The sequence below is a fragment of the Lissotriton helveticus genome, chromosome 6 (genome assembly GCF_964261635.1).
Source record: "Lissotriton helveticus chromosome 6, aLisHel1.1, whole genome shotgun sequence".
Classification (NCBI taxonomy): domain Eukaryota; kingdom Metazoa; phylum Chordata; class Amphibia; order Caudata; family Salamandridae; genus Lissotriton; species Lissotriton helveticus.
This window is the reverse complement of record NC_136067.1, coordinates 90,487,143-90,512,881: the sequence shown is the minus strand read 5'-3', so window position 1 is coordinate 90,512,881 and position 25,739 is coordinate 90,487,143. Positions and strand designations below refer to the sequence as shown.

General features: G+C 48.1%; 1 protein-coding gene across 1 annotated transcript in view; it reads left to right on the top strand.

Moving 5' to 3' along the window:
- Positions 1–25,739, top strand: part of LOC144762269 (ATP-binding cassette sub-family C member 10-like) — a 392,992-nt gene that overhangs the window by 186,678 nt on the left and 180,575 nt on the right. The window contains exons 11-14 of the mRNA XM_078647410.1: positions 179–256; positions 9,453–9,755; positions 22,049–22,175; positions 25,031–25,211. Of these exons, the coding sequence (XP_078503536.1) occupies positions 179–256; positions 9,453–9,755; positions 22,049–22,175; positions 25,031–25,211 (689 nt within the window). The remainder of the gene's footprint in view (positions 1–178; positions 257–9,452; positions 9,756–22,048; positions 22,176–25,030; positions 25,212–25,739) is intronic.

Genomic DNA, 25,739 nt, shown 5'->3' with positions numbered 1-25,739 from the left:
CATGCTTCATAGTTGATGCTTACACCATTCCTTTTCCTAAATCCTGTCAGGAAGGTGACGTTGGCTATAAGCCCATATTAAACATTAACTCATATAACTGTGTGTACATGTAATATCTAGGCTCTGACAGTGAGGATATAGTTTTTTACACTTCTTTTTGCTGACTTTCCTCCTTTAGGCACACCCTCTGATATTCTTCCATTGGTGGAAGCCACACTTAAGCACAGGAGCAAGAGAAGAAAGAAAGTGTCTGTGGGTAAGAACAGTAGACTAGTAAATCTTTCGCAATATCACATTTGTGACGTGCTTTTTTCATCTAATCTCACTATTGCAGAATCATGATAGTAAAAGATGATGTAGGGTGAGACTGAATTCATTCTCTCTTTGCCGCTTCATTTATTGCTGTGTCTGATACATGAAGAGCAGGCTAAGGTGTGGATGGCAGTCACCTTCTCATTTGTTCCCCACCATCTCTGCATGCTTAAAACAGCCTCATCTATCATGACCTCTCTCTGTGCTTGAGGAATGGTGCCCGGAAGGCTACCACTTCCACCACTGACTCATGCCACATGATAACACCATAATATCAGTGAAATGGTGTCCAGCTCAGGCTTCCAACCTGCATCACCAGGTAAGGGCTTCTGGCGCAATTGAGAAAGCCAATGTTTAGTAAACTAAAATGAAGAGTAAGGGAAGGAAAGGCAAGGGAATGTGAGCTTGGAGTAAAATGCTTGTGTAGCTGAGAATTCTGGAGCTGAACTGAAGAATCCTATAGGGAATTGTAAGCACAGAAAAGAAATCTTGAAATAGCAAGGGAATTCTGGCTAAGGAGAGGGATCGTGAAGGGATTTCTGTGCTGAAGAAAATTAAAGAGAGGGGCCTTGGATTAGAGATGGCTTTCTAAGATAAACAGCTTCTGTAAAAGTCAGTGAATAGTGAGAGGTCTAAGGAGATGTATCCAAGAATATAGAGGGAAAATTGCACTGAGGAGAGGAATCTCAGAAGAGAGATGAACTCCTTAGGTAGGTAGAGGGTTACTGGAATTCAAAACAGAATCCTGACCAAAAAGACTGAGTCTGGGGGGAATCTTCTGATAAGGAGAAACCTCCTGGGAAAAAATGGGAAATGTGTAGACCAAGGAGAGGAATTAGGCGACCATAAGTGAATCCTGAGGTAAAGAGAGGGATCCTGAAATAAAGAGCAAATTCAAAGCTGGGTAGAGGAATCATGGAATAGCAAGTGTAGTCTTAGTTAAGAGAGATTATGGAAAGATCAGGAGTTCTGATCCAAGGAAGTAAATCCTGGAGAGAATCCTCAGCTAAGGAGAGAGCACATGAAGGGAATTCTATCTAAGAAGATGGATCCAGGAATATTAAGTGAATCCTGAACAACAAGCAAATTCTGAATTGCAGAAAGAGATTCAGGAATAGCAATGGCATCCTCCACGTGGATTAGAATAAGTTTCTTAACCTTCAGTAATACCTTCTTTGGAAGAGACTCTATCTAGCCGCAGTTTCCTTACCATAGAATATTCCCCAGGTGCCAGGGTGCCAAACCCAATCTGGATATTTTTTAGCAATTCCCTTGCATGCTGGTAGGTGGCAATCTTCCGCACAGCGTAGCACATTTGACATTGTCTGCGCCAGAAGTGACTTATATAGTGCTCATATAGGCGCCTCCCCAGCTCATTGACCTCAGCTCTTCACTGTATTTCTGCACCAGAAGCATGGAGCCAAGTAGAGTAGGAAGGACTAGAGTGTCAATGTGCAGTCCTGAAGGATCTTCTTCAGCTGTAAACAAATTACAGTTATCAGATAAGGCGTTACCTAAGGTGTGTAACTTGTCCATCTGATAGATAGAATTGATACTAAATCAATTCCTCCCTTTGGGAGGGTCTGCAGACTGTGTGACACTAAGAAGTCCTGGAGGACCATCTGGTCAAAGTACCCATCACTCCGAACCTGACTGTATAGGCAGTTCTGTTTGACAAGCGTGTGCAGTGATGCCCACAAAGCTTCCTGGCCGAACTAGGACCACTTTCGCTAACTCACTGATCTCCGCTTAAGCTCTGGTGGAATTAGCTCTTAAACCCTCAGGGTGCTGCTTTTTACCTATTGGAGATGATTTTTTTGTGAACTGTATTACCTTTCTTCGCACCCATAAACCAACAAACAGTCGACCGTTCACCTAGAATGTAAAATGACAAAGCTATTTTTGGGTCCGGACGGTCCTTCCTGTTGCTTGGTAGGATGAAGGAGTTAAAAAAGTAGGCAGTGTGACAGTCTGCCTGACATTAAAGGGTGTAACCATCTTGGATAAAAAGGAAGCAATGGTCCTAAAGACCAGTTAGTCTTGTAAAATGTTTGTATATGGGGGTTGAACAAAAAGGGCCTGCAACTCACTAACCCTCTCGGCAGATGTAATTGCCACAAGGAAAATGGTTTTAATGGTTAGCAATCTTAGAGGACATCTGTGCATAGGCTCAAATGGTGAGCGCATATGAAAAGGACTAAGTTAACGTCCCATTGGGCATACTGATGGGCTTAGGAGAAATCATGTGTTGTAATCCTTTGGAAGAAATGAGTTATAACATGTGACTTGAGCAGGAAAGGTGGAAATGGCGATAGTATCCTTTAACTGTGCCCAAAGCAAAGCTTTGCCGGGCTGGGGATTAGACAAACAAAAAAACTTTGGACACATGTGCAGACAGAGGATCAACAGATTTGGTAGTACACCAAGCCACAAATGTGTCCAGTTGGCAGGAGTAAACTGTTTTAGTGGAGGGGCCCCATATTACCAAAAGATGTGACCTTAAAAAACTTACTTACATCCAGTCTCCATACTTCCTACTACCGGACCTTAATGAAAACACATATACAGAATGGAATCAAAATATTTAATAAAACAAGAATCCACAAAAATATTATGGCAAAACCCAACAGTGTACCTCCATATACAACATGAATAATACAATCAACAATACATTAAATATATATGACATGGATCAACTATACATCACATATTTTTATTTGTTTAAGAATTTATTGAATTTATTGAGCGCAACAGCTACCCATGAGGGTTTCCCGGCGCTAAAAGACAAATGCAGCAAAACTCCTGCCGGCGATTTTATTGGTCGAAAAGCCAAGTTTTCACAGCTCTGCGAAAACGCATATGGCAATTCTCCATCCGAATGTCCAAGGGAAGTGAGTTCCACAGTCTGGGTCCTAAGTTCGAAAAGGAACCTCCACCCATTCTAGTGATCCTAAACTTAGGTACACTAAAGAGATGATGCGACGAGGAGCGGAGTGAGCGAGCAGGGGTGTAGGAAATTACAAGCGCCTGAAGGTATAGGGGAGCTACTCCGATTTTAATCCTGTGCATGAAGCTCAAGGCCTTAAACTTTACCCGATTTTCAAAACGAAGCCAATGAAGCTCCCTCAGGCGTTCTGAGATGTGGTCTCGTTTCCGGCAACCACAAAGAAGCCGTGCTGCAGCGTTTTGTACCAGTTGGAGGCGGCGTGTGACGGCCTTGGTAAACCCCAGGTAGCGCACGTTACCGTAGTCCAACCTCGATCCTTGAACATATAAATAAAAACAATACATCAAGTGTAGTTAAAAACCCAAGTGGAGGCAAAGTATCTAAAAAACTCCAATCTGTTATTTAGAAAGAATTGCACCCCCACTAAATTTGTCATTGGGCTTTTTTTTTAATATGTTCAATGACATACTTGTCCAAGCACTGTGGGAATTGTTTGTAAATCTATCAACATGTTTTGGTGATCTTAATTGGACTATACCACCCTCTTCAGGACAAATGTATCAATTCAATCCACCCAAAATGAATATCTATAAATCCATGTTAACACAACATTTTAACGTTTACAAACAAAGGGAGATGTATCCGATAGGAAAGGCGAATTCACCCCTCAAGGAGAGTAGTAGGTCCAGCCACAGCATTCGCCCTTGAAGTCAATGTGTTACAAAGAAGTACTGGGCTGTTCCTGAAGAGAGTACGTGTACAGGTCACGTGAGTGTCTGGATGTGGTAGGGACTCAGTGGAGTCCTACAGAAGGGCATCCATTTTGTTGGATGTAGTGGCCTCACACACCCTTTCAGGTGTCATGCTTCATCATAGGCAATGCTCCTCGTTGGGTCGGCGGTGCAATATTAACTGACAGATAATAAACAATACAGGTACCTACAGTTGAGACATGCCCTGAGGTGCCACGTCCCGGAAGGGGAGTCACTACTTGAGTAGTCCCCCTTAGAAGACCGACTATTATTGGACCCTATTCCTGACAAGGCGATTTCCCTCACATATAGGAAGTTAATGAATAACCTTCCTGATCCTTTGGGTCCACTCAGGGCAGCCTGGGAAATGGACTTAGGACTGCTAGAGGATGATGACAGGTGGGATGCAATTCAGAGCCCCAGAGAGATCACCTTAAGAATGAGATTTCAACGTATCCAACTTAGAATCCTACGTATTATCCCGGTACCCTTCAGCATAGGATCGGGAGGGCGATCTGGGACCAGTGTGTTAGGGGGTGCGGTGAAGCCGGCACTTTCTTCCATATCATCTGGGACTGCCCCAGAGTTTAACGCTTCTGAACGAGGGTTGCTGGGGTGATGTCAGAGGATCTTGGGATTTGCATTCAACCAGAGGCACGTTGGCTCTTGGTCCCGATCACGGGAGAAGATCGATGGCCAGCACACATGCAGATGTGGCTACAGTTGGCCTCTGGGGTGGCAAAACATAACATTGCTTGGCTGTGGGGGGCACAAGATCCACTAAAACTCTCTGGCTGGATATCAGACATGGACTGGTGCCAACTGGCAGAACAAAGAAGTGGGAAAAGATATGTAGCCCATGGGAAAAGTACAGATCCTAGTAACGGGAGTGGGAACACTGACTCGGGAAAGTTAAAAATCCTAATAGGTGCAATGTAATGACATGATTGATGTATGTGCCCTCCAACACAACTGTGCATTGTTGCTCTACCCGAAACGGAGGCTATGTAAAACATGATTACTTGATGTTCATTGTGTATCTGGTTGGATTGACCTGTTTACTTAATAATAAGAATTATTATTTTTTTAATTAACGTTGTCACCCATACTCCAGTGTGTTCCTACAGTATTTCCACTACCTGACTGTAAAGGGAGAACCCAAATGTTCCCCATAGTGGCCCCATTTCAGACAAGTGAGGCATTCCCATTCTTCTCTGTTATTAAGACCTAACCTAACGGAGTTGACCCACCACCACCCGCAACAGGTTCCCCGAAGATGCTGGAGCAAGATCACCGCCGACCAGCTCACCACCTCCCTGAGCCAGAACCCTCCCACCAACACGACGGACTCCAACGAAGCAGCCCGCAACCTCACACAGTGGCTCACCAACTGCGCCAATGCCCTTGCACCACTGAAGAATCCTCCCAGCAGACCCGGCAGCAAGAAAGCCTTGTGGTTCACCAACGACCTCAAAAACTCCATGAAAACCTGCCATACCCTCGAGAAAGCCTGGCGCCACGACCAGTCAACAGAAAACATGACAGCCATCAAGAACGCCATCCGCAAACACCACCAGCTGATACGCACCACCAAAAGGACAACATTCAGAGAACGACTGAACAACAACACCCACAACAGCAAGGAACTCTTCAGCATCGTTAAAGAGCTCTCCAACCCCAGCGCCAGCAACAATGACATCACACCCTCGCAAGACCTCTGCGACTCACTCGCCTCGTTCTTCCACCGCAAGATCGCCGACATACACAACAGCTTCGACGCCCAGACCACTCACCCAACCACCCAACCAGCACCCCCACCTCCACCCTCTGCACCTGGACCTCGGTCAGCACTGAAGACACCACCCGCATGATGAACACCATCCACTCCGGCTCCCCAGCCGACCCCTGTCCACATCACATCTTTAACAAAGCCAACTCCATCATCGCACCCCAACTCCGGAACATCATCAACAGCTTCTTCGCATCCGCCACCTTCCTGGAGAGCTGGAAACATGCGGAGCTCAGCACCCTCCTGAAGAAACCCACCGCTGACTCCATGGACCTCAAGAACTTCCGCCCCATCTCGCTCCTCCCTTTTCCTGCCAAAGTCATGGAGAAGACCATCAACAAGCAACTATCCGCCTTCCTCGAGACAAACGGCTCTCTTGACCCCTCGCAGTCTGGTTTCCGAGCAAACCACAGCACCGAGACCGCCCTCATCGCAGCTACCAACGACATCAGGTCCCTGCTCGACAACGTGGAAACTGCTGCACTCATCCTCCTCGACCTTTCTGCCGCATTCGACACAGTCTGCCACCGCACCCTAACAACCCGCCTCCACCACGCCAGGATCCAAGGGAAAGCTCTAGAATGGATCATCTCCTTCCTCTCCGACAGAACTCAGAGAGTCCGCCTCCCCCCCTTCCGCTCAGCAGCCACCAAAATCATCTGCTGCGTTCCTCAAGGCTCTTCACTCAGCCCGACCCTCTTCAACGTCTACATGAGCCCCCTCGCAGCCATTGCACGCCAACACAACCTAAACATCATCTCCTACGCTGACGACACCCAGCTGATCCTCTCCCTCACCAACGACCCCACCACCCCCAGAGCCAACCTCCAGGAAGGAATGAAAGACGTTGCGGAATGGATGAAGCTCAGCCGTCTGAAACTGAACTCAGACAAGACTGAAGTCCTCATCCTCGGACCATCCCCCTCCGCCTGGGAGGGGATGTAGATCTAAAGTAGGATGGAGGCATCCATCTTTTTTCAGCACCAGAAAGTAACAGGAATAGCATTCATGACCTACTTCTGATGTTGCTACCCTCTCATTGGCTCTTTTGGCCAGAAAAGCCAGTACTTGCTGACCCAATAGCGAGAGATAATTCTCTGTCAGTCGATCAGTGGATGTGGCAAGGGTGGTGGGGCCTGGTGGAATGTTAGGGCAAAGCCCTCCTGGACGATCTGAAGCACCCACTTGTCGAAAGTTATTTCCCACCATTGAGCCAAGTAGTGCTGGATCCCGCCACAAACAAGGAAAACCATGGTAGTAGGAGGACAAAACTAAAGAGGCTTCTGAGTTGAGGTTGCCGGAAGGGGTGGCAGATTGGTTCAACCTCTGGCTCTGGTTCCCACTAGGTCTTTGGGAGCCACTTCCATGAAGGAACTGTGATACCTGCCGTGGTGGCTAGGGGGAAATGGACATGGCTGATAGCCCCTACCGTAGCCGCGGAAGGCGGATTGCGACCGTCACGGGGCCATGGTGAGCTCCAATGACCTAGCGGTGGTCCTACTGTCCTGAAATGGGTATAGAGCCAAATTCGCCTTGTCACCAGAACCTGAACAGCTACCAAAAAGCCAGGTTCCTTAGCCAGGTGTAACATCAAAGAGCCACCGTGTGATCCAGCAAGTTGGCGTACCCAATCTACAACTGATAGTGAACCTTGCTGCATCTCTTCCATCATCAATGGATTCGGAGGGTGCTGGGAGAGTAAGGCTCGGTGCCCATGTGTTGGGCGATGGGGGCAGGCGATGGTCCTGTGCACAGGAGTGCCTGTGCAGGGATTGGCCCAGGCCCCAAGCAGGACATCTGTGAGGGCATCATTAACAGGGAGCCAGGGTTCTGCTGAGGATACCCTAGGCTGAAGCACCACTGTCAGGTCATTGTTTGGACCTTGATCATGGGCAGCTACAGGATCTCAGCCGTCCTCTAGACCACCATCGCAAAAAAGTCCCTTCCTCAATAGCTGCTGTGGAAGAAGAGCGGAGGCCAGTTTCTGGTGAGGTGTCTAGACCACTGGCATCAGGCAAGTCCCTGTACCAGACGTCATTGACCACGTGTTAGGCTACGGGGTTGGTGTAGCCATAGGGATCCTTTCTATCCCCTCCAAGAAAATAGAGCGCTTTCTCCAACTCAAGACATGTGGGCCTGGTCGTCGTTGAGTGACGCCTGTCCTGCTCTGTATCAGAATCGGTAATTACTATGGGATCTGCACCTCCGATGGGGATCAGTGGCTCCAGGAACGATGCCACTGGAATAGTCCCCATAGGAGGTCAAGAAGTTGCAGCCGGGGCTAATACGGATCCTCTATGAATTACAAGGGCCTGACTGGCGATGAGGGTATTCCCGTTGGCAGAGCCCCAGTCGGAGACCTTTCCGAACCCTTGGGCACAAAAAACGCTCCAGAGGGGTTCAACTGCTCAAAAATGAGACTCAAGACCTCTTAAAATCCTCGTAGTTGGGCAGAGGTAGCTGTGGTTAACCCGAGAAAAGTTGGAGCGGACCCAATGTCAGAAACCAGCACCACAGGAACAACCTGAGAGCAAGGCCGGGCTCTATGTCCTCATCAGAAGGATGAGAGAGATGCAGAGAATTTGAAGCGTGCTTTGACTTCTTAGATTTCTTCTTGTGAGACTTACCTGAAAAAGTCTAGGATTATGATGAGGATTGATGCGAGTGACTCCGAAGCAGGCCTGAGACCTCCCTCCCGAACAGGACTCGGAACGTGACGAGCGAACAAAAGCTTCATGGCTGGCTCGTGAATGACCTTAGGGTTCATGGTCTTGCACTTCAAACATGCCACGGAGTTGTGGTCCAGCTCCATGCACCGTTTACACACTAATTGGGGATCCGTCACAGACATCTGTCTGTGACAGGCACCACAAGGCCTGAAGCCAGTAGGTTTCTTCAGGGACATCTCCAAAAAATAGTTAAAAAGAAATGTTGAAAAAAGCCAGTCAAAAAAGGACTCTGGGGAGCTTATTCGGATCTGCTCTGGTGGCAGAGAAAAGAAAAAACTAAGGTCAGTGCATCTGGATGGCACCTATATAGGCACCATGCTTGCACGGACAATGCCAATGACACCAGGAAGAGCCAAACAACACCACCTACCTGCACACCAGGGGGTTGCTAAAAATGTCTGGATCCAGTCTGACGCCTGGGGTATATTTTAAGGTAAGGAATCTGCAGATGGAAGTATCAATCAGATTATATAACTTATGCAAAAGTACTGAGTTTTGAGAAAGGATTTTGGGATAAACCTCAGGTTAACCTTTAGTGATGTTCTTAGTCACCCTAGAAGGGCTGTGATCTGGAGGACTGAATCAATAGCACCCTGTTTATTTCAACAAGTGTTAAGCTGTTTTCCCTTCTCAAGTGAACTTTATGGATGTCCAACCAAGGAAAATATACACTGGGCCAGGCACCCCAATAGAATTCCTAGATAAAGAGGGTTGTGTTTATTTTACATTTCATCTATTTTTTTTTACTAATAAATTACATAGGTGTAATAGAACTATGCACCCACTGCTATGACTGTTTTCCAGGGAATAACAGAAGCTTCATAAATCATTCCTGGACAGGCATATCAGCTTTCCCAATCTAACGTGAACACATTAGGGTTGTGCTTCTTGTTTGATGTCTTCATTGTTCTCTGTCTTCTTAGCATCATCTGAGGGCGACAACGAAGAAAAGGATGATAACGAGGAACAGAGTGAGAGCCTTATGGACCTAGGAGATCAGTCTGAAGATGAGGAGAAGACAGAGGAGCAGCCTCAAACTGATGCCAGTCACTATCGTGATGCAGACAAAGGGCAGGTGTCAGAGGAACCTGGGTATGGCCTTAACCTCATCGATGAGGAAGAGAAGAAGGAAGGCCTGGTGTCCTCCCTGGTCTACAGGGCATACTGCAGTGCAGTGGGTACACCTTTGGCATGTGCCATCCTGTGCTTTTTCCTCTTAACAGAAGGTAACTCAAGACTCTTATTCTGAGTATTTCACAATCTGCAGTTGCAATCTGTGTGACACTCGAGTGTTAGCTGATTGCATTGCCCAAATGCTAAGATATGTACTTTATGAATTAATAAGTCTCAATTGTGGTAAGAAACATGTAGGTGGTAGCTGACAGATATAACTATTCTGCCAGCGTGCAATTATGGTACGCTCTGTGGACATATTGTATAGGATTTGTTACTAATAAACTGGTGATATTTCAGTGTAAAATAGTGGGTTTTGGGTCAGCCCCTTGCTCATGACTGAATGGCATTATTGCCTACCTTTGTTCAATGTTCCTGATTCAGTGGCCTTTCTCCCTATTCTTGATTCTGTCCCCATATCCCCCTAACCCCTGCAACCATTCCTGGGGGCGTAGCTTCTATACCATAATGTGAATGAATTGTATCTTTCCACTGACACCAGAGAAATATTTATAATTTGTGTTTAGTAGTCCACAAGAGGGCATGGCTTTCCTCTCTTTCTTCCTCATCCGCCTTCTTTCTGTTTCCCACCTCCTCAGCGCCTGCAGTTGCTCTCCTTCCCCTCCCCCTCTTATACCGGGCCGCTTCATTTCTTTTTTTTAGTTACTTCAATGGTCCCGCCCCTGTTCACTGCTACTGGGCCACTCACTTCCTCACTCGCCCGTTGCTCACTTTCTATGCCACTCCTCACTCTTTTCCCACCCTGCTTTATTTTTATCATTTGTTGTTTTGATAGAGTCTGGTTTATTGCCTGCTTGCTTCTGTCCGTTGCGCAGAATCCTCGCTCATATTTTATTTCTTGATTTACTGCTTCAATATAACCTTACACCATCTTGAAAAAATACATAAAGAATAAAGTGTTGCTAAAAAAAATTACACAATAGCTGCTTTGTGTGAGTACGTATTTGCAGTCCTAAGTGACCATCTTGGAGAGATTTGGTTAAACTTTGGAAATCAAAATATTTCAAGATGTCTACAAGAGTGTGTCTGTGGGGAGGGGGGCATAGGCAGGTATGAAATGACCTGTTGTACTTCATGAACGAAATAATGTCAATGTGGCTGCCCTTCCATGCATATTCTTACAACCCACAAGCGACCATGTTTGCATGGTTTTGACCATAAACTAAAGTAAAGATAACTAGCATTTTCCAGGAAAAGTAGGCAGACTACCATCTTATGGAGAAAAAAAAATGTGCTCCACTATTGATAGACTTGGGTGCTGGCCAGGTCTGAGTAGAGTTTAAAATTATTTAGTTTTTTAATACAACACAGAAAACCATACCATACAATAATAGCCAGCAGGCAAAACATAGAGGAAAATAAATGCATATTGTTAAAAGAAAAGATGTACAATAAGCGGTAACAACAATGATAGCATGCCAGTCATGAATGAGGCAGCACAGTAAGAATAGCACGGAGGCCCTCAGAGTTATGGGTCTTGTGTAACAGCAGAAGTGTATCACTACATCCCCAACCAAGAAAACCAGTTGGGCTCTTCCCCAATGATCCCAAAATCCACGACAGAGAGACCAATTAGAGCAAGAATGCAGAGAGACCTGATAGCTTCTAAGAGAAATTCGGCGAGGCTGGCCTCATCGCCCTAGACTCAGTGACTCAAGAGGACCCCCCCCAGAAGTGGAATCGTCTATGATCACAGGGCCCCCACAGTCCACCGGTGAACACACCAGTAATATAGTACCTCATGCTGGTAAAATCGACACCTTCCTCTCCCCCTAGCCTCCTTCTTGTAAAACGCCTCACTTTCACATTCAGCCCATTTCACCAACTCCAATCACCAACAGTATGCATCTGGGCCACAGACAGACTTCCAGCTCATAGTCAGCTGTTTGCGGGCAAGGATTAAAGTCAAGTCCAAGAAGCTAGCAGTAGTTTTCGTAGCCGCTGTGCATTCACGGAGGCCTAGCAGTCAGAGGTGAGGACTTCGGAAAACATCTGTGGTCCCTGGAACCACTTCGAGGACCGTTGTCTAGTATGGTAGTAAAAGTGGACAGGACCAGACCATGTTGAAGAAATCCACATCCTCAATAGCACAGGCACAGCAGGGGCACTCTGAGGATGCAGCCGGAAGCATGGCATGTATACGTCAGGGGGTCAGATAGACCCAATGAAGATAAATGAATTGAATACGTTTGTAGCGGGCATTTCTGGGCAGTCTAGAGCCAGATTCTCGTACAGTCAGTCAAGATGATTAATGAATTGAGATCTTTCTCGCAATGTGACCAGACAGCCGGCTGCACTCCTTCCAGCAAAGCCCTATATAGTAATGTTACTTCCTTCGTCCACCTCATAAGAAGGTAAAGACTGGGCAAACATTCATGCTCCGGAGGTTACGCAATACCACAGCCCCACCACTCTGGCATCTGGTGAGTTAGGGCACCATGGAGTATGAAATGCCCGACCAGGAGATCTTACAATTCCTGAATGTCCAAGATAGTACACGATCCCCCACTCACCCCCCCCCCTGCTAAAAGATCACCCAGGACAGCAATCCCAGTCGCTGGCCACTCACAGAGCCCCGACCACCCCCTCCCCAACTCACGGGCATCCCCAACATCGGATCACCAAAAGAAGGACATCTCAGGAGTACGCGGCCAGCCTCTGGGTCCACAGCAAGGCTCAAACCCAAAACAGCGTCCCGTCCTAACCAGGATGTTTAATGTTCATACCCTGGAAGCAGCCTTCAGCTTCAGCAGGATACAAAGGAGTAGATATTCAGATGAAGAGCCACACTCACTAGTTCCCACACAATCCCACAGATCGGAACCTCAGCGTACCACCCACTGGAGTTGCGCTGCCAAATAATATAGCTCCAGGTCGGGAGCTGCTGGGTCCCCTTGGTCACAGGGAGGCGCAATTTCCAAAGGGCCATACAGTGGCGTGAGGTGCACCAGTATAGTGACAGCAACACACCGTTCAGCTCCAGGAAGAATTTTTGAAGCACCTCCAGTGGGAGGACTGCAAACAAATACAGGAGACAGGGGGATAAGATCATTTTTGAAACGGCCACCCAGACACTCACTCACAAAGGCAATGTAGTCCAGCAGGCAACCGAGCATCACAACCCAGCAAGCGTCCGCCAGACGTTTCCCCTCATACAGCAGTTTGAAAGAGTGATAAATGGCCACACCTAGCTATTGAACAGCGCTGAAGCACATAACCCCTCAGGTGGTAGACATAAGACTTATCCCAATTGACCTTCAGTCCAGAGTGAACACTGATATCCGGCAATGCCACCACCACATCCCTGAGGTTAGTATCCCTCCCCCTTGTATACGTATAATCAGATGTGAGGCATGATCATTGGTAACTAAACCCCGGCTTACCGTGCAAGCAAATGGTTCCATGGTGAACGCAAACGGGGTTGGTAAAGGGCAACCTTGCCGGGTGCCCATTTCAACTGCAAAGGCTTCCAAGATCAGGGTTCCAGCACGGATCCTAGCCAAGGTTTTAGCGACAAGAAGCTTTGTCCACTTGATAACGGGTAGGCCCATACCCCTGTCAAACAAGGTGGGATAACGAAACTTCCAGTGGCGTGAATCAAAAGCCATCCTAAAATCTACCGTGATGACCAGTGTCTCCGCTTGCTACCCCTCCTGATGGTCCAATGTCAGGAACAATTGCCAGATGTTAGGCATGGTCCTACGCGTGCAAATGAAGGCAGTCTGAACAGGATGCACTCGAGAGCACATATGCGGAAATACCTTAATCACCAATATCTTACTCAGGATCTTGTAGGCAGCATTGAGTATAGAAAGGGGGCGGTAAGAATCTAGAAAAAGCTGGTCCTTATCCCTCTTTGGAAGTGCGACAATAGCGGCCTCCTGCAGCAAAGGAGGAAGCTGAGAACACTGCATTAGAGTCATTGAAAAGTGCCACAACTCTATGGACAAGGTCCAAAGTGAGTGCTACATAGAATTCAAGCGGCAAACCATCAAGGCCAGGGACCTTACCCCTTGCCATTTTCCTAATTGGCCCCCGTACCTCCTGCTCTGTAATATCTGCACCCAGCTGTTCCACCACTGCTGACTCAAAGGACGCTGGGGAAGCTTCTGCAATATAATTCAGCATTTCCACCTCAATACTCGCCACCTCCAAGAAGTACAGGTCACGGTAGTGCTGCAGGAACACCTCATTGATCTCCTACTGTGTAAAGACATCTCGCCCGAGGGGTCACTTAGTTAAAGTATAGTGTGACCACCCTGACACCCCACAGAAGCCATGCAAGCATCCTGCCCAATTTATCTCCCTCTGCATGGGCCCTAGCTAAGTTCGCCTTATAATCAAGGCACTCAACCAACTCAAACAATTTCTCCAGCTCCTCCAGCAGGTGCCCTGTCCTATCCAGAGTTCCCTCCAGCCCACTGGATACAACACCTAACTCAGCCTCCTACCGCTTGATATCTGAAAGTAGTTGGGTACGTACCCCCATTCTACTGGAAATACAATATCCCTGAATCTCCACCTTCATGGCCTCCCATTCCACCCCGACCAATGAGGCTGAACCTGCATTACCATGCCCGTACTGCCAGATGTGCTTCTTCAGTAAATCCTGGAAGGCCTTGTCATTCAGAAGAGCCGAATTAAATTACCAGGTAAGCTAGGTAAGGACCATTGGAAGATACCCAGCACTGGAGTATGATCAGAGTACATCTTTGCTAAATATTCCACCTCTATTACCCTGCAATAAGGTGTCCTACACGTATAAAGTCTATCCAGCCGAACCTCGAGATCATGCAGGCCAGATCAATAAAAGTATGTGTGAACCTCTGAGTGCCTTACTCGTCAACAGTCCACTAAATCTCACTGTCCGGCCCACAGCCGCTGCCAGTATGCCTGTGGGGGGTGTGCCCTATTCAGGCTCAAATCCATCACACAATTAAAGTCGCCCTTCAACACTTTCCTATAGGGGACGTTGAGCAATAGCTGGGTGCCAAACCGGTGAGGAACAACGGCTCATCCACGCTTAGTGCATTCAGTTCAAGAGGGCTACATCCCTGCCATCCAACCACCTGTAGACCAAGACATATGTCCCTCAGGGTGTATGACCGCCTTGTGCAATCGGAATTGAACCCCAAGCCTGATCCAAATAAAAGTGCCCCTCAAAAAGGCAGAGTAGGAAGTAGCGTAACGTTGGCCCTGTCAGCGCGTCCGAAGGGCATAGCCCTCAACCTTTGTAAGATGACTTTCCTAGAGCAGTGCAATATGCACTCCCCTACTATTCAAACATGACAGTACATTATAACACTAATGGGGGGAAGAGAGGCCCTGCACATTCCATGTAAGCAACTTAATTTGGGTGGCCAAGAATAAAGTGCCACGTAGAGGAAGAAACACCCGGTTACCCTACCATCGTCAGTTCCTGATTATACTAGGAGGGCCCCACTGTACTACACACCTAGCTCTATGACCTTATATGCTCCACCACCAGCAAACAAAAGGATACACAACAAAACACATTGTAACACACAAAGGTATTCCCCAACACCCCTAATGACTGAAGCAGACAACCATCCTGTCCAAACAACACACCACACAGGGCACACCTAGAAGCTAACTGAAAGCCAGTAGGCCAACTAGATCCATAACAGATGACTATATGTGGGGAAGGGGCCGCTAGCTAGAGGTGGAGGACCAACACTCAAGAAATATACCAGTTCTTTAGGATATTTCCCGCAAGCCTCCCCTAGCTCGAACCCCCAGGGCCTGATGTTGCAAGAAGTCCCCGTCAGTCCCAGGAGAAGTGGCATTCTCAGCGCCCTCAACTGCTCCAGTGCTACTTGTCTCCTAGAAGAGCAAGTTGTTCCCCTGCGTTAAGATCGTTGGCACCTGGGGAGCAAAGGGCTTTTCCCTCAAGCAGCTCAGGTCACATAGTGCTCTTGTAAAAGAGTTTAATTCAGTCCTATGCTGCTGATGGTCAGTGAAAAGATACACCTTGTCCTCATACTGGACATGCAGACAAGCCGGGAACAGCAAAAATTAAAGCAGACCAAGATCTTCTTCAACACCAGAAAGAAGGCCCTCTCAGGTCCACTACACACCACTATCCGCCTGCAGGTCCCCAGATGATGACAACCCCCACAGGCCAGCTATCCTATGTTGTGAATGACCAGAGAGACGTGTATGGTCCCGCATGGGACAACAGACTGGCATCACAAAACACAGATTGTACCAGTGTGAGCAATCGGCCAAATCACTATGTCAACAAAGTGTGACAAGAGGTTTGCCTCCCAGTTCCACTTCGAAGGACATCAAGGAGTCCAGTAATGTCCCCTGCCCAAGCCCCCAATGTGGTGAGAGGCTAATAATAGCCCATGCGCTCCCCCAGTGGTGCATGGAGAGGCACGTCAGCCGTGGGTAGGGGCACTGTGCAAGGTGGAGAACATGGTGAGCCAATAATGTCAGGCCACTAGGCCAAGAGCAAGGCAATAAGGGAGCGTCCTGTAATAGTCCAGGACCCAGGCAATTCCCCCACGTCCAGTTGGTCCCCTCAAAAGCAGGGAAACTAGGCAACAGCACAGAAACCGCTGCAGTTTATTGTAAGCGTGCTAGCGCTATGGGGGGGTGGGGGGGGAAAGACCAGTATTGAGGGTCTTCCTGAAGTTTTTAGGGCGGGGGGCGAGTCTGATATCTGCAGGTAGCTCATTCCAGGTCTTGGCTGCAATGTGAGAGAAGGATCTTCCACCTGCTCTGGCTCTGTAGATGCGCGGAGTTTCGGCCAGTGCGAGGTTGGAAGATCGGAGGTTTCTTTTGGGTACTTGAAAGTTGATTCTGTCGTTGAGGTATTTGGGTCTGTTGTTGTGTAGGTATTTGAAGGCGTGAGTGAGGATTTTGAAAGTGACTCTTTTCTCCACAGGGAGCCAGTGGAGACTTCGTAGGTGTTCGCTGATGTGTTTGTGTCGGGCTATGCCGAGGACGAGTCTGGCGGCGGTGTTCTGTATTGTCTGGAGTTTGTGAAGTAGGGACTTGATGAGTGCGTTTCTATAGTCCAGTCTGCTGGTGATGAGTGTGTGGGTGACTGTCTTCCTTGACTCATGGGGGTTCACTTGAAGGTCTTGTGGAGGTGTTGAAGCAGCTGGAGGTGACGGCATTGACCTGTTGGTTCATGGTGAGTGATGAGTTGAGTACATTGCGAGGTCCTTGCTGTGGTCTGAGGGAGTAGGTGGGCTTCCGAGGGCAGTCAGCCACCAGGTGCTGTCCCATGCGGAAGGGGTGGTACTGAGGACGAGGACTTCTGTCTTCTCGGCGTTGAGCTTCAGGCAGCTGTTGGTCATCCAGGCTGCGACGTCTTGCATTCCTTTCTGGAAGTTGAATTCGGCAGTGGTGGGGTCTTTGGTGAGGGAGAGGATGAGCTGGGTGTCGTCGGCGTAGGATACGATGTGGAGGCCGTGTTGTCGGACGATTGCTACGAGAGGGGCCATGTAAATGTTGAAGAGGTTGGGGCTCAGTGATGAACCCTGTGGGACGACGCACAGGGTCGGAGTCGGAAAAGAAGGGTGGGAGTCTGATGCTTTGGCTTCTTCTGGTGAAGAATGATCAGATCCACTCCAGGGCTGTTCCTTGTATGCCTGCGTCATGTAGTCTGGCTACTAGTGTGCGGTGGGAGACTGTGTTGAAGGCTGCTGATAGGTCGAGTAGGATGAGGGCTGCGGAGTGGCCTTGGTCCAGGAGGGTGCGGATGTGGACTGTGGCGGCGAGTAGGGTCATCTCTGTGCTGTGGTTGCTTCGGAATCCGGATTGGGATGGGTCGTGGACGGTGTTCTCTTCAATGAATCAGGTCAGTTTCCTGTTGACTGTTTTCTCTGAAACGTTGGTTGCGAAGGGGAGGAGCGAGATGGGACGATAGTTCTTGAGGTCGGTAGGGTCAGATGTGGGCTTCTTGAGCAGGGGTCTGACTTCTGCGCGCTTCCAGGTGTCTGGGAAGGTGCAAGTTTTGAAGGTGGTGTTGATGGTGCGTTGCAGTTCGAGTGCGATGGCGGCCGCGGCTCTGTAGTAGATGTGAGGGGGCAGGCGTTGGTGGGGGCCCTGGAGTGGATGCATTTCATGGTCAAGGCGGTGTCTTCGGCCATGATCGTTGTCCAGTTGGAGACAGTGGGCTGGCTGGTGTTTCTGGGGGGCGGGGCCGTCTGTGGTGCCTGATGGATAGTCGATGAAATTGTCGCAGAGTTCTTGGGATGGGGTGATGTCTGTGGCTTTGCTGGGTGAGTTGGTGAATACTTGAATGACACTGAAAAGTTCCTTGAAATTGGTGGAGTTGGCCAGGATTTTGTCGTGGAGGAAGTTCCTCTTGGTAGGTCTGATCTCATTGTGGTAGTCCGTCATGGCGTCCTTGTAGGTGGTGTGGTTTTCGGTTGTCTTGGTGTTTCTCCAGTTCTTCTCCAGGCATCTGCAGGTGTGTCTGGCTTCTTAGAGAGCGGTTGTGAACCAGGGGGCTTTCCTGGGGCGTTGTCTGTCAGGGTTGCGTAGCGGGTGAGCTCGTCTGCGCAGTTGGAGATCCAGGTGTGAAGTTCTCTGGCTGCGTCGGGTGCCCAGGTGTGGTTGTTTTGGGTGAGGATGGAGTTAAGTTGCTCGTCGGTAACCTTTCTCTAGTTCCTTCGTGGTGGGCGTGGGGCTGGTTTGGGTACTTTGGGTTTGTTGATGGTGAAGTGTACGCAGTGGTGGTCAGTCCAGAGCGGCTGCATTGTGTGGGTGAATTGGACGCTGTTTCCTGCCGCAAAAATGGGGTCGAGGGTGTGTCCTGCTCTGTGGGTCGGTGTGTTGGCGAGTTGTTTAAGTCCGATGCTGGCAAGGTTGTCACAAAGGATAGTGGAGTTGGGGTCCCTGGGGTTGTCGAGGTGGAAGTTCAGGTCTCCAATAAGTATGTAGTTTGTTGAGGTGATGGCGTGAGGTGCTACGAAGTCGGTGATGGTGGTGGCGAAGGGTGTTTGGGGCCAGGGTGTCTGTAGATGAGGGTTCCTCGGAGTGTGGCTTTGGGGGTGGTCTGGATCTGGAAGTGCAGGTGTTCGGTGGAGGGGAAGCTTTCGCTCAAGGTGGTGAGGTGGAGGGTGCTCTTGTGGGCGATGGCGAGGCCCCCTCCTGGGTGGTTGGGGCAGTCTTTCCTCTGGATCTGTATCCGTCTGGGATGGCGGTGCTGATGTTGAGGTGGAGATGCTTTGGTCCAGGTCTCTGTGAAGAAGGCGATGTCGGACCAGAGAGAGTCGAGTAGGTTCCAGATTTCCATGGCGTGTTTGTGCACGGAGTGTACGTTGAGGAGGATGCATTGTAGGGTCGCTGTTGCTGGCGTCGGCGGTGTTGGGGGCTGGGGTGGCGGTGAGGGTCTGGCGGAAGTTGAGGCAGGAGAACTGGCCATGGTTCGTGTTCGGCGAGGCCTGTTGGCATTCTCCAAGTCTTTCAGGGTTGAGTGCGAGGAGGGTGGTGGTGTCGTAGCGATGGGTAGTGAAAGGTCCAGGGTTCCTGGCGCTTGGATTGCGGATGTGCGCAGACGGGCTTGCCTTTGGCAGCAGCGCACCCACTGGGCGACCACGCAGCGGCCGCCATTAAGTAGGGAAGGTGGGAGGGAGGAGAGCCTGGGAGGCAGGAGCGGGGGAATTCCGGGGGGGAGGGGGAATCCGGAGGGGAGGGGCCGCAGGGGCAGCAGCAGCGAAAGAAATAGGCAGGCACGAGAAAATAAAAACAGTGGTGAAAATAGAGCAGGACACAGATGGGCACAATAACAGTGGCACAACAGGGAAAAATTAAGAAAAAAAAGACTGAGAAAGGTTACGGTGGTTGCAGGCAATCTGGTCCCAGTTGGGGCGGGCAGCAGCCTCGAACCTCCCACAGAGGAGGTCGGGGTCTGGAGGCAAGAGACGGCATAGCGGAGCAGTGGGGAGAGAGTGGACCTAGACCGAGGGTCGGAGGTCTAACTCCGTCCTCCCTGTCGATATAGCAGCTTCGGAGCCTAAGCGCCCCAAACCCAATTCACCTTCACACCCAGTGAGTGAGGGGGGCTCCAACAGCATGCCAGTGCACGGGGGCACAAGGGTTCACGCTGCCGACACAAGCAACAGTAATGGCCAGGTGCGGGTGATCTCTGCTTACCGGCTCCATCAATCCTCTGCTAGCAGGGTCGCAGGGGCTCAGGGATTCGTTGACCCCCGCTGAGCGTAATTCAGGTGGGGGCACTAACCCAATTAGGCTCACCATCGTGACTTCAAACAAAGCAGGACTCCTATTTTCATTGTCCTCCGGAGTTTGGCATGGGCGATCCCCGTGTGCCTCTACCGCAGGGGCCCACAACCTCGCTGACCCCTTTTAGGCACAACAGGGAGGTGGCACCAGCTCCGTGAGGCTCACTGCCACCGATGAAGTTCTAGTGCGGCTGCTGCGAGCAATGCAGGGCTGCCATTTTGAATGGTCTCTAGCACTGGAGCTGAGATATTGTTGTGGCCATCAGCTCTGGGGCTGCACGCCTGGAAATGTCTGGGCGCCCCCTGGGGGTCTTGGGCACCTTAGAAGGCCTCCCTCTTTGGAGCAGGGAGGAAATGGTTGCTGTTCGTGGCCGGGGGCTTTGCGGGTAGCAAGGAGCTCTACCGTCTGCTTCCTCAGAGCATGGCGTCTGGCTCGCTGAAAAATCAACAGAAATGATGAGAGAAGAAAACTTTGCTGGCATGATAAGAGGTGGATGTTTATGGTGTTTGTCAGAAGCAGGTGTTTTTTTAAAACTTTTAAACAAAGTGGAAGAAAGTCCAGTTATATCTTGATCAGTATATTATTTCAGATCTTGGATGTGCAGCCTGAGAAACAGCAATACAAAGTTGTCTTGTTGCAGTGCTTGATACCTAGATATAAATATTTGGTGCTCCGAAGATGCTTATGGTTTTCCAATAAAGTTAGACTCTTTCTTAGGTAGTGTGGTGTGTTTCGTTTAAGCCCCTTTTGAGGTAGATTCTGGACAAAAATGTACCACCTGCTTGCAGAGGGAGCCAATTCAGTTTGATTGTCATGGAGGACACGTAGTCACGTTTACCTGGTCTTGCAGCTGTGTTTGTGGTCCTTCGCTCATGGATAACTTTGCCCCTGGACTGTTAATACTAATCGGAGTACACAGCCACACTGTGTCAACACTAGAAAGAAACCAGGGTTACATTGTCACTGTCATAGGTGTTGGAACCTTGAGATTTCTTCTGACTGTCCTGCATTTTCAATATGTAAAAAAGCGTAATTGCTTTTTTTCATAAAGATATAGTTCAGAGGGAACATTTATGTTATTGTGTGTGTGACTACTGTGATAGGTCTTCTTTTCAAACTTACTACACCTCCATGACTGCTGGGCCCTGCTACTGCTGGAGAGTCCAGTATAAAAAAAAAGGGGTTTAGCACACCAGTGGTAAACATAAGTACCCACCACAAATACCACTGATAACCCCTAAATGTCCCAGGGACCAGAGAAAATGTCTCCGAGAAACCTCACCCCAGTGTGAATTCTGCCGCAGAAGAGATGCAGGGAAATTATGGACAGGAGATTTCCTTAAGGATGTTGTAGACAGAGTCATCTAAATTTAGTGATCGGTCCTAACTGGTGGGATTTGCACACCTGTTTCTAGTGCCAGGTGGAAGGCATATTAGGCAGCAACCTAGCCTATGATGATAGCACATCCCCGCGAGAGCAGTACAACGCTACTATGTGATGGTAGTACTATCCTGGTATTCCCCAGGGATATTATGGTATAAATGCAGTACATTTGGCAAGGTGTTCCATGTTTTGCAGAATAGATACTTTCGGTGCGATTTATTAGGCGTACCTAAATGATACAAAAGCTTTCAAATATAGATAAGCATGTAAATCTTCCCTTCAAAGAAGATCGAATAGTCATTATATGCAAGTACTGACTAGAAATTAAAGGGTAGAGGCTCTATCGTTCTCCTGAAAGTGCTGATAACTTTTTCCAGCACAAGATGTTATTTCTCTCTGTCATGAGTGTATCTTAGTAGCTCCCTTAATAAATAATCAGTGATAACTCTTCTTAGACAATTTTTAATTAGCCCTATCTATCTAGTCTAAGCACTATGACATCCAAGGGATGTAACCTACCTCCATCCAGGCCATCTACGTGGCCTCTTTCCATCCTTAGTGAACTTGGTGGCGTCAAAAAAGGTTAGATCATCTCACCATCATGACAAATCACGCTACCTCTTATTCCTGGTGGGAATCTGCCCACTGCCCATCACAGCTTTCAACAAGTGCATTACTTTATTCATTTGAACAGCCCGCCTCTTGTCTTCACAGCTTCACGTGACCTCTCTGCTTGGTGGCTGTCCCACTGGGTATCTACTTTGAGGAATCAGACCGGAGGAAACATTTCCAGAGGTGACCTGGCAGCTCCGCTACATATTCTTTCAATGGCAGATCCAAAGTAAGCAATTTATCTTATTTAGTTTCAACACACACTTGTTTCCACAGTCGGATGAGAGTGCTGTTAATAGTTTAAAAAAAAAAGTAAAACGAAAACTCCTGAAAGTGAAATACAAAAGTATAAATAATAACATCTGTTTAGATGCACCACACTATACTAGTTGCCCGCGACCTACTTTTGCTTGTGATAAAATGGGATCTACCAGTGAAATGCCAATGTCCAAAGCATTGTATTTTAAAGCTCACTTTTCTAGTTTCTCTGCTGTTTCACAAATGTCTGGCAAGGCTGGAGAAAGATCAGACATCCCCCTTTAACCCCTTCGGCGCTAATGACAAGGTCGGCTCATCATGGGCGTAACCTGCGCTACGCGGATGACGAACTGACCTTGTCACGTAACGCGCGATTTTTGAAATCACAGCGTGCAGCGGGAAAACCGCTAGCGCGCATGCGGTTAATAAAGTGTAGGGATTGATGATGTTCTTAGAAATAGGGAAATACTGTGGAATTTCTTAGTATTTACCCTCTAGGGCATTTCACTAGCCAAATCTGGGTACATTTCTGGGGGGGTAAATGTGCTAAAATGTTAAATTACACCAGGAAACGGGCGCAGCTCGATTTCTGTGCTAAATTTTAGATTTCTATCCTTACGGTTCAGGTTCAAATACCATGAAATTCCAACATCCCAAACTTACTGATACCCAGAATATTGATAATTGTGGGTGTCTGAATATCGATAAGGCATTCCCAGCCACCTCACAAATGGGGGCACATTGTTATACCCTGAAAGTAACTTGGAGATTAAAACAAATAACCATGTTTATTGAGTTAGGATGCGGAGATTTTTGGATCGTATGTTCCTGCCCATATCTTTTTATGACAAAATAAGGATTTCGTTAAGAAAGGATTGGTAATGAGGCTTCTGCCAGAATTCAGGAGACACATGGTCAGCCAATGTTTCCCAGTACCTGCAACATTTGGACTGCAATAGGTGGCAGTATGCCTGACAGTGGAGCCACTTCCGGCTCTGCTGTCAGGAGAACTCTTGAAACAGGTTAACTACTGGCAGAAAGGGCACAGGAAGCCACATTTTTATCTAGGTTGGCCTCTCACTCCAGACGTTGTTTTCCTGCCTGGGACACTTAAGTACATGGAGAAGAAACATGTAAAAATGTCCTCCAAGCTTTTGGGAAACAATTTTCAACTTATCTGGGTGTATTAGTTATAACTTTCTAGAGGACTTTCCCTGTTTTGGTGGGGTCTTTCTTTGGATAGTGTAAAAATTGTTGATTGGTCTGCCAAAGAGTTGCAGATAACACATTACTGTTTTTTTCTTATCAGTGAAGCTACTGCCGTCATTGAAACAGGAAGTCACTTAGCTGAAAAATGCAGTTGACTTGGCTGTAAACTTAAAATTTGGTAGTTAGCCCACCATAGTCTTCATGAGGGTATACGTGCCTGAGCAGCCCTTACAGAAATTTGCACATATCTTTTTACTGATTAGATGGTGAGTGCTGTCGCTCTGCTAGGAGTGACGATCACCGAGATGGACCTATTCTAGGGGAAGTTGAAGATGAGGGCAGGCATATATATATGATCAGAGACCAGTGAAACAGAGGAGGGAGTGAACTGCAGATAGGTGGACACAGCGGTAACCTTTAGTCTTTCTCTTGCTTGGCCATAGTATGGGCGAATCCCTCTAGTAGACACTTTGTCCTTGACGATTAGCACAAACCAGGTAAGGACAGGTGTCTGCAGCAAAGGGTCCCAGAATACAGATGAAAAACACACAGTGGCTGAGGAAAAAAACAGGTGAAGGTCTTGATATACAGGAATCCAAGGAAAGACGATGGAAACCAAAACAAGTTCAGGAATTCAAAGGAAGTTGTCTGGAGAAAGGCAGATGAAGATGTAGCAAGCACTGGTAAGTAAAGAAGAGATGGAGAGTCCCCACTTGACTAAATCAGAGTTCTCAGTAGTTCTCAGAATTGAGAACAAGGGAGTGAAGGACGCACCACAACTTTCTTTGACTGCTTTGCGACTTAGCTAAATGATGATGTGGACACCTTTTAAAGAGAGAAACAGAAAGCTGCAAGAACCGTTGTGGTATGTGGGAAGTAGAGACATCTTAGAAACTTCCATTCTTTAAACAATAGTGGCTAGATAGCCATCTTGGAATGGTTGCAGGCACAGGGAAGAATACTTGGGATGAAATCCAGCTTGTTGGTGCAGCATGAGATATTGCTATCCAAAGCATGTCTGTACATGCTTACTGCCTGCACCGTCTGCCTCCTGTGACTTTCAACAGGTTTTCAGTGCTCCAGCAGGGATGTTCTGTGCCCCCAGTGCATTCCCAGGGTGGGCGACACAAAAGACACCATACCATATACCAATACCATGCCACTTATTTAGAAGCCCTTTGATGTACTCAAAGCGTATTTCAGTACCAAGACCCTCAAAACCAGAAACTCCTCTTATCCAGATAAGCTTGTTCACTTGTATACAATCTTCAGAAATATGCTGGCAAAATTTAAGACTACAGTATTTCATAATTGTTTCTGGTAGAAGGTGTTTGTTGTACTGGTACTTTCACATGTGTGGTATATTTTATGTTTAAGTTACCCATTAAGTTATATTTGTTTAACACAACACTATCACCTACTGCCTCCTAAACCATGTGCCCATCCTTTATAAATCATTGTGTTTTCTAGTCGCTCCAGTGCACGAAAGCGAGACCAATATTATTATCGCCATTTGTCGGTTCAAAAGACATGTAAGAAGTTGCATCTGCCTTCTGCAGTCACCTATGATGAATTAATCAAGAGTGTTATCTTTTTTAACTGTTTCTGATCCACCAGACATCCCACCGCCATCATCGCCCCTGCACAGTCGAGCATCTCTGAGGATCTCAAGTTCTACCTCACCGTTTTCGGATGCATTGCGGCAGCCAACTCTATTCTAACACTTATCCGTGCCTTCTTGTTTGCTTATGGCACTATCCGTGCTTCGTTAATCATCCATGACAGGCTGGTTCAAACGGTAGGAGGAGAGACCAAGCCAGTGTCAGGACAAAGTGTCTAGCCCACTGACCGCCACCAGCTCCTCATACAAGTTGTCCTCCTCATCTAAGGGATGCTTGTGACCATAAGGTCCTCTCCCTCTCCAGACCTATTAAGAGAAAACAGCACTGGCTGTGTTCCGGCAAGCATGGTCCTGGTCCTCTTTGGAGTCAGTAATGAGAATGGGGATGGTGCCACAATGGTTGGTTGGCACTGGAGTGGGGCACCAATGAAGGCTCCACTCTGTATTCAGTAATGGATCCATAGGACCCAGCTTTGCACCAAGGCAAATCCACTGAAGGGGATCCAGTAGGGGCCCAGAGAGGCTCGGCCACCCCAATATGAGGTGCATGTCCTCCTAAAATTATTTTAATTGGGCTGGGGTTGCTCCCCTTCCCATAAAATCAGCGAAGCGTAGAATGTGCCCTGACAGAGTTGTCGGATGTCAGGCAGCGTGGAGATCGAGAGATCGCTCCCTCAGCGGGTGCACAACGCAGCAATCCTCACA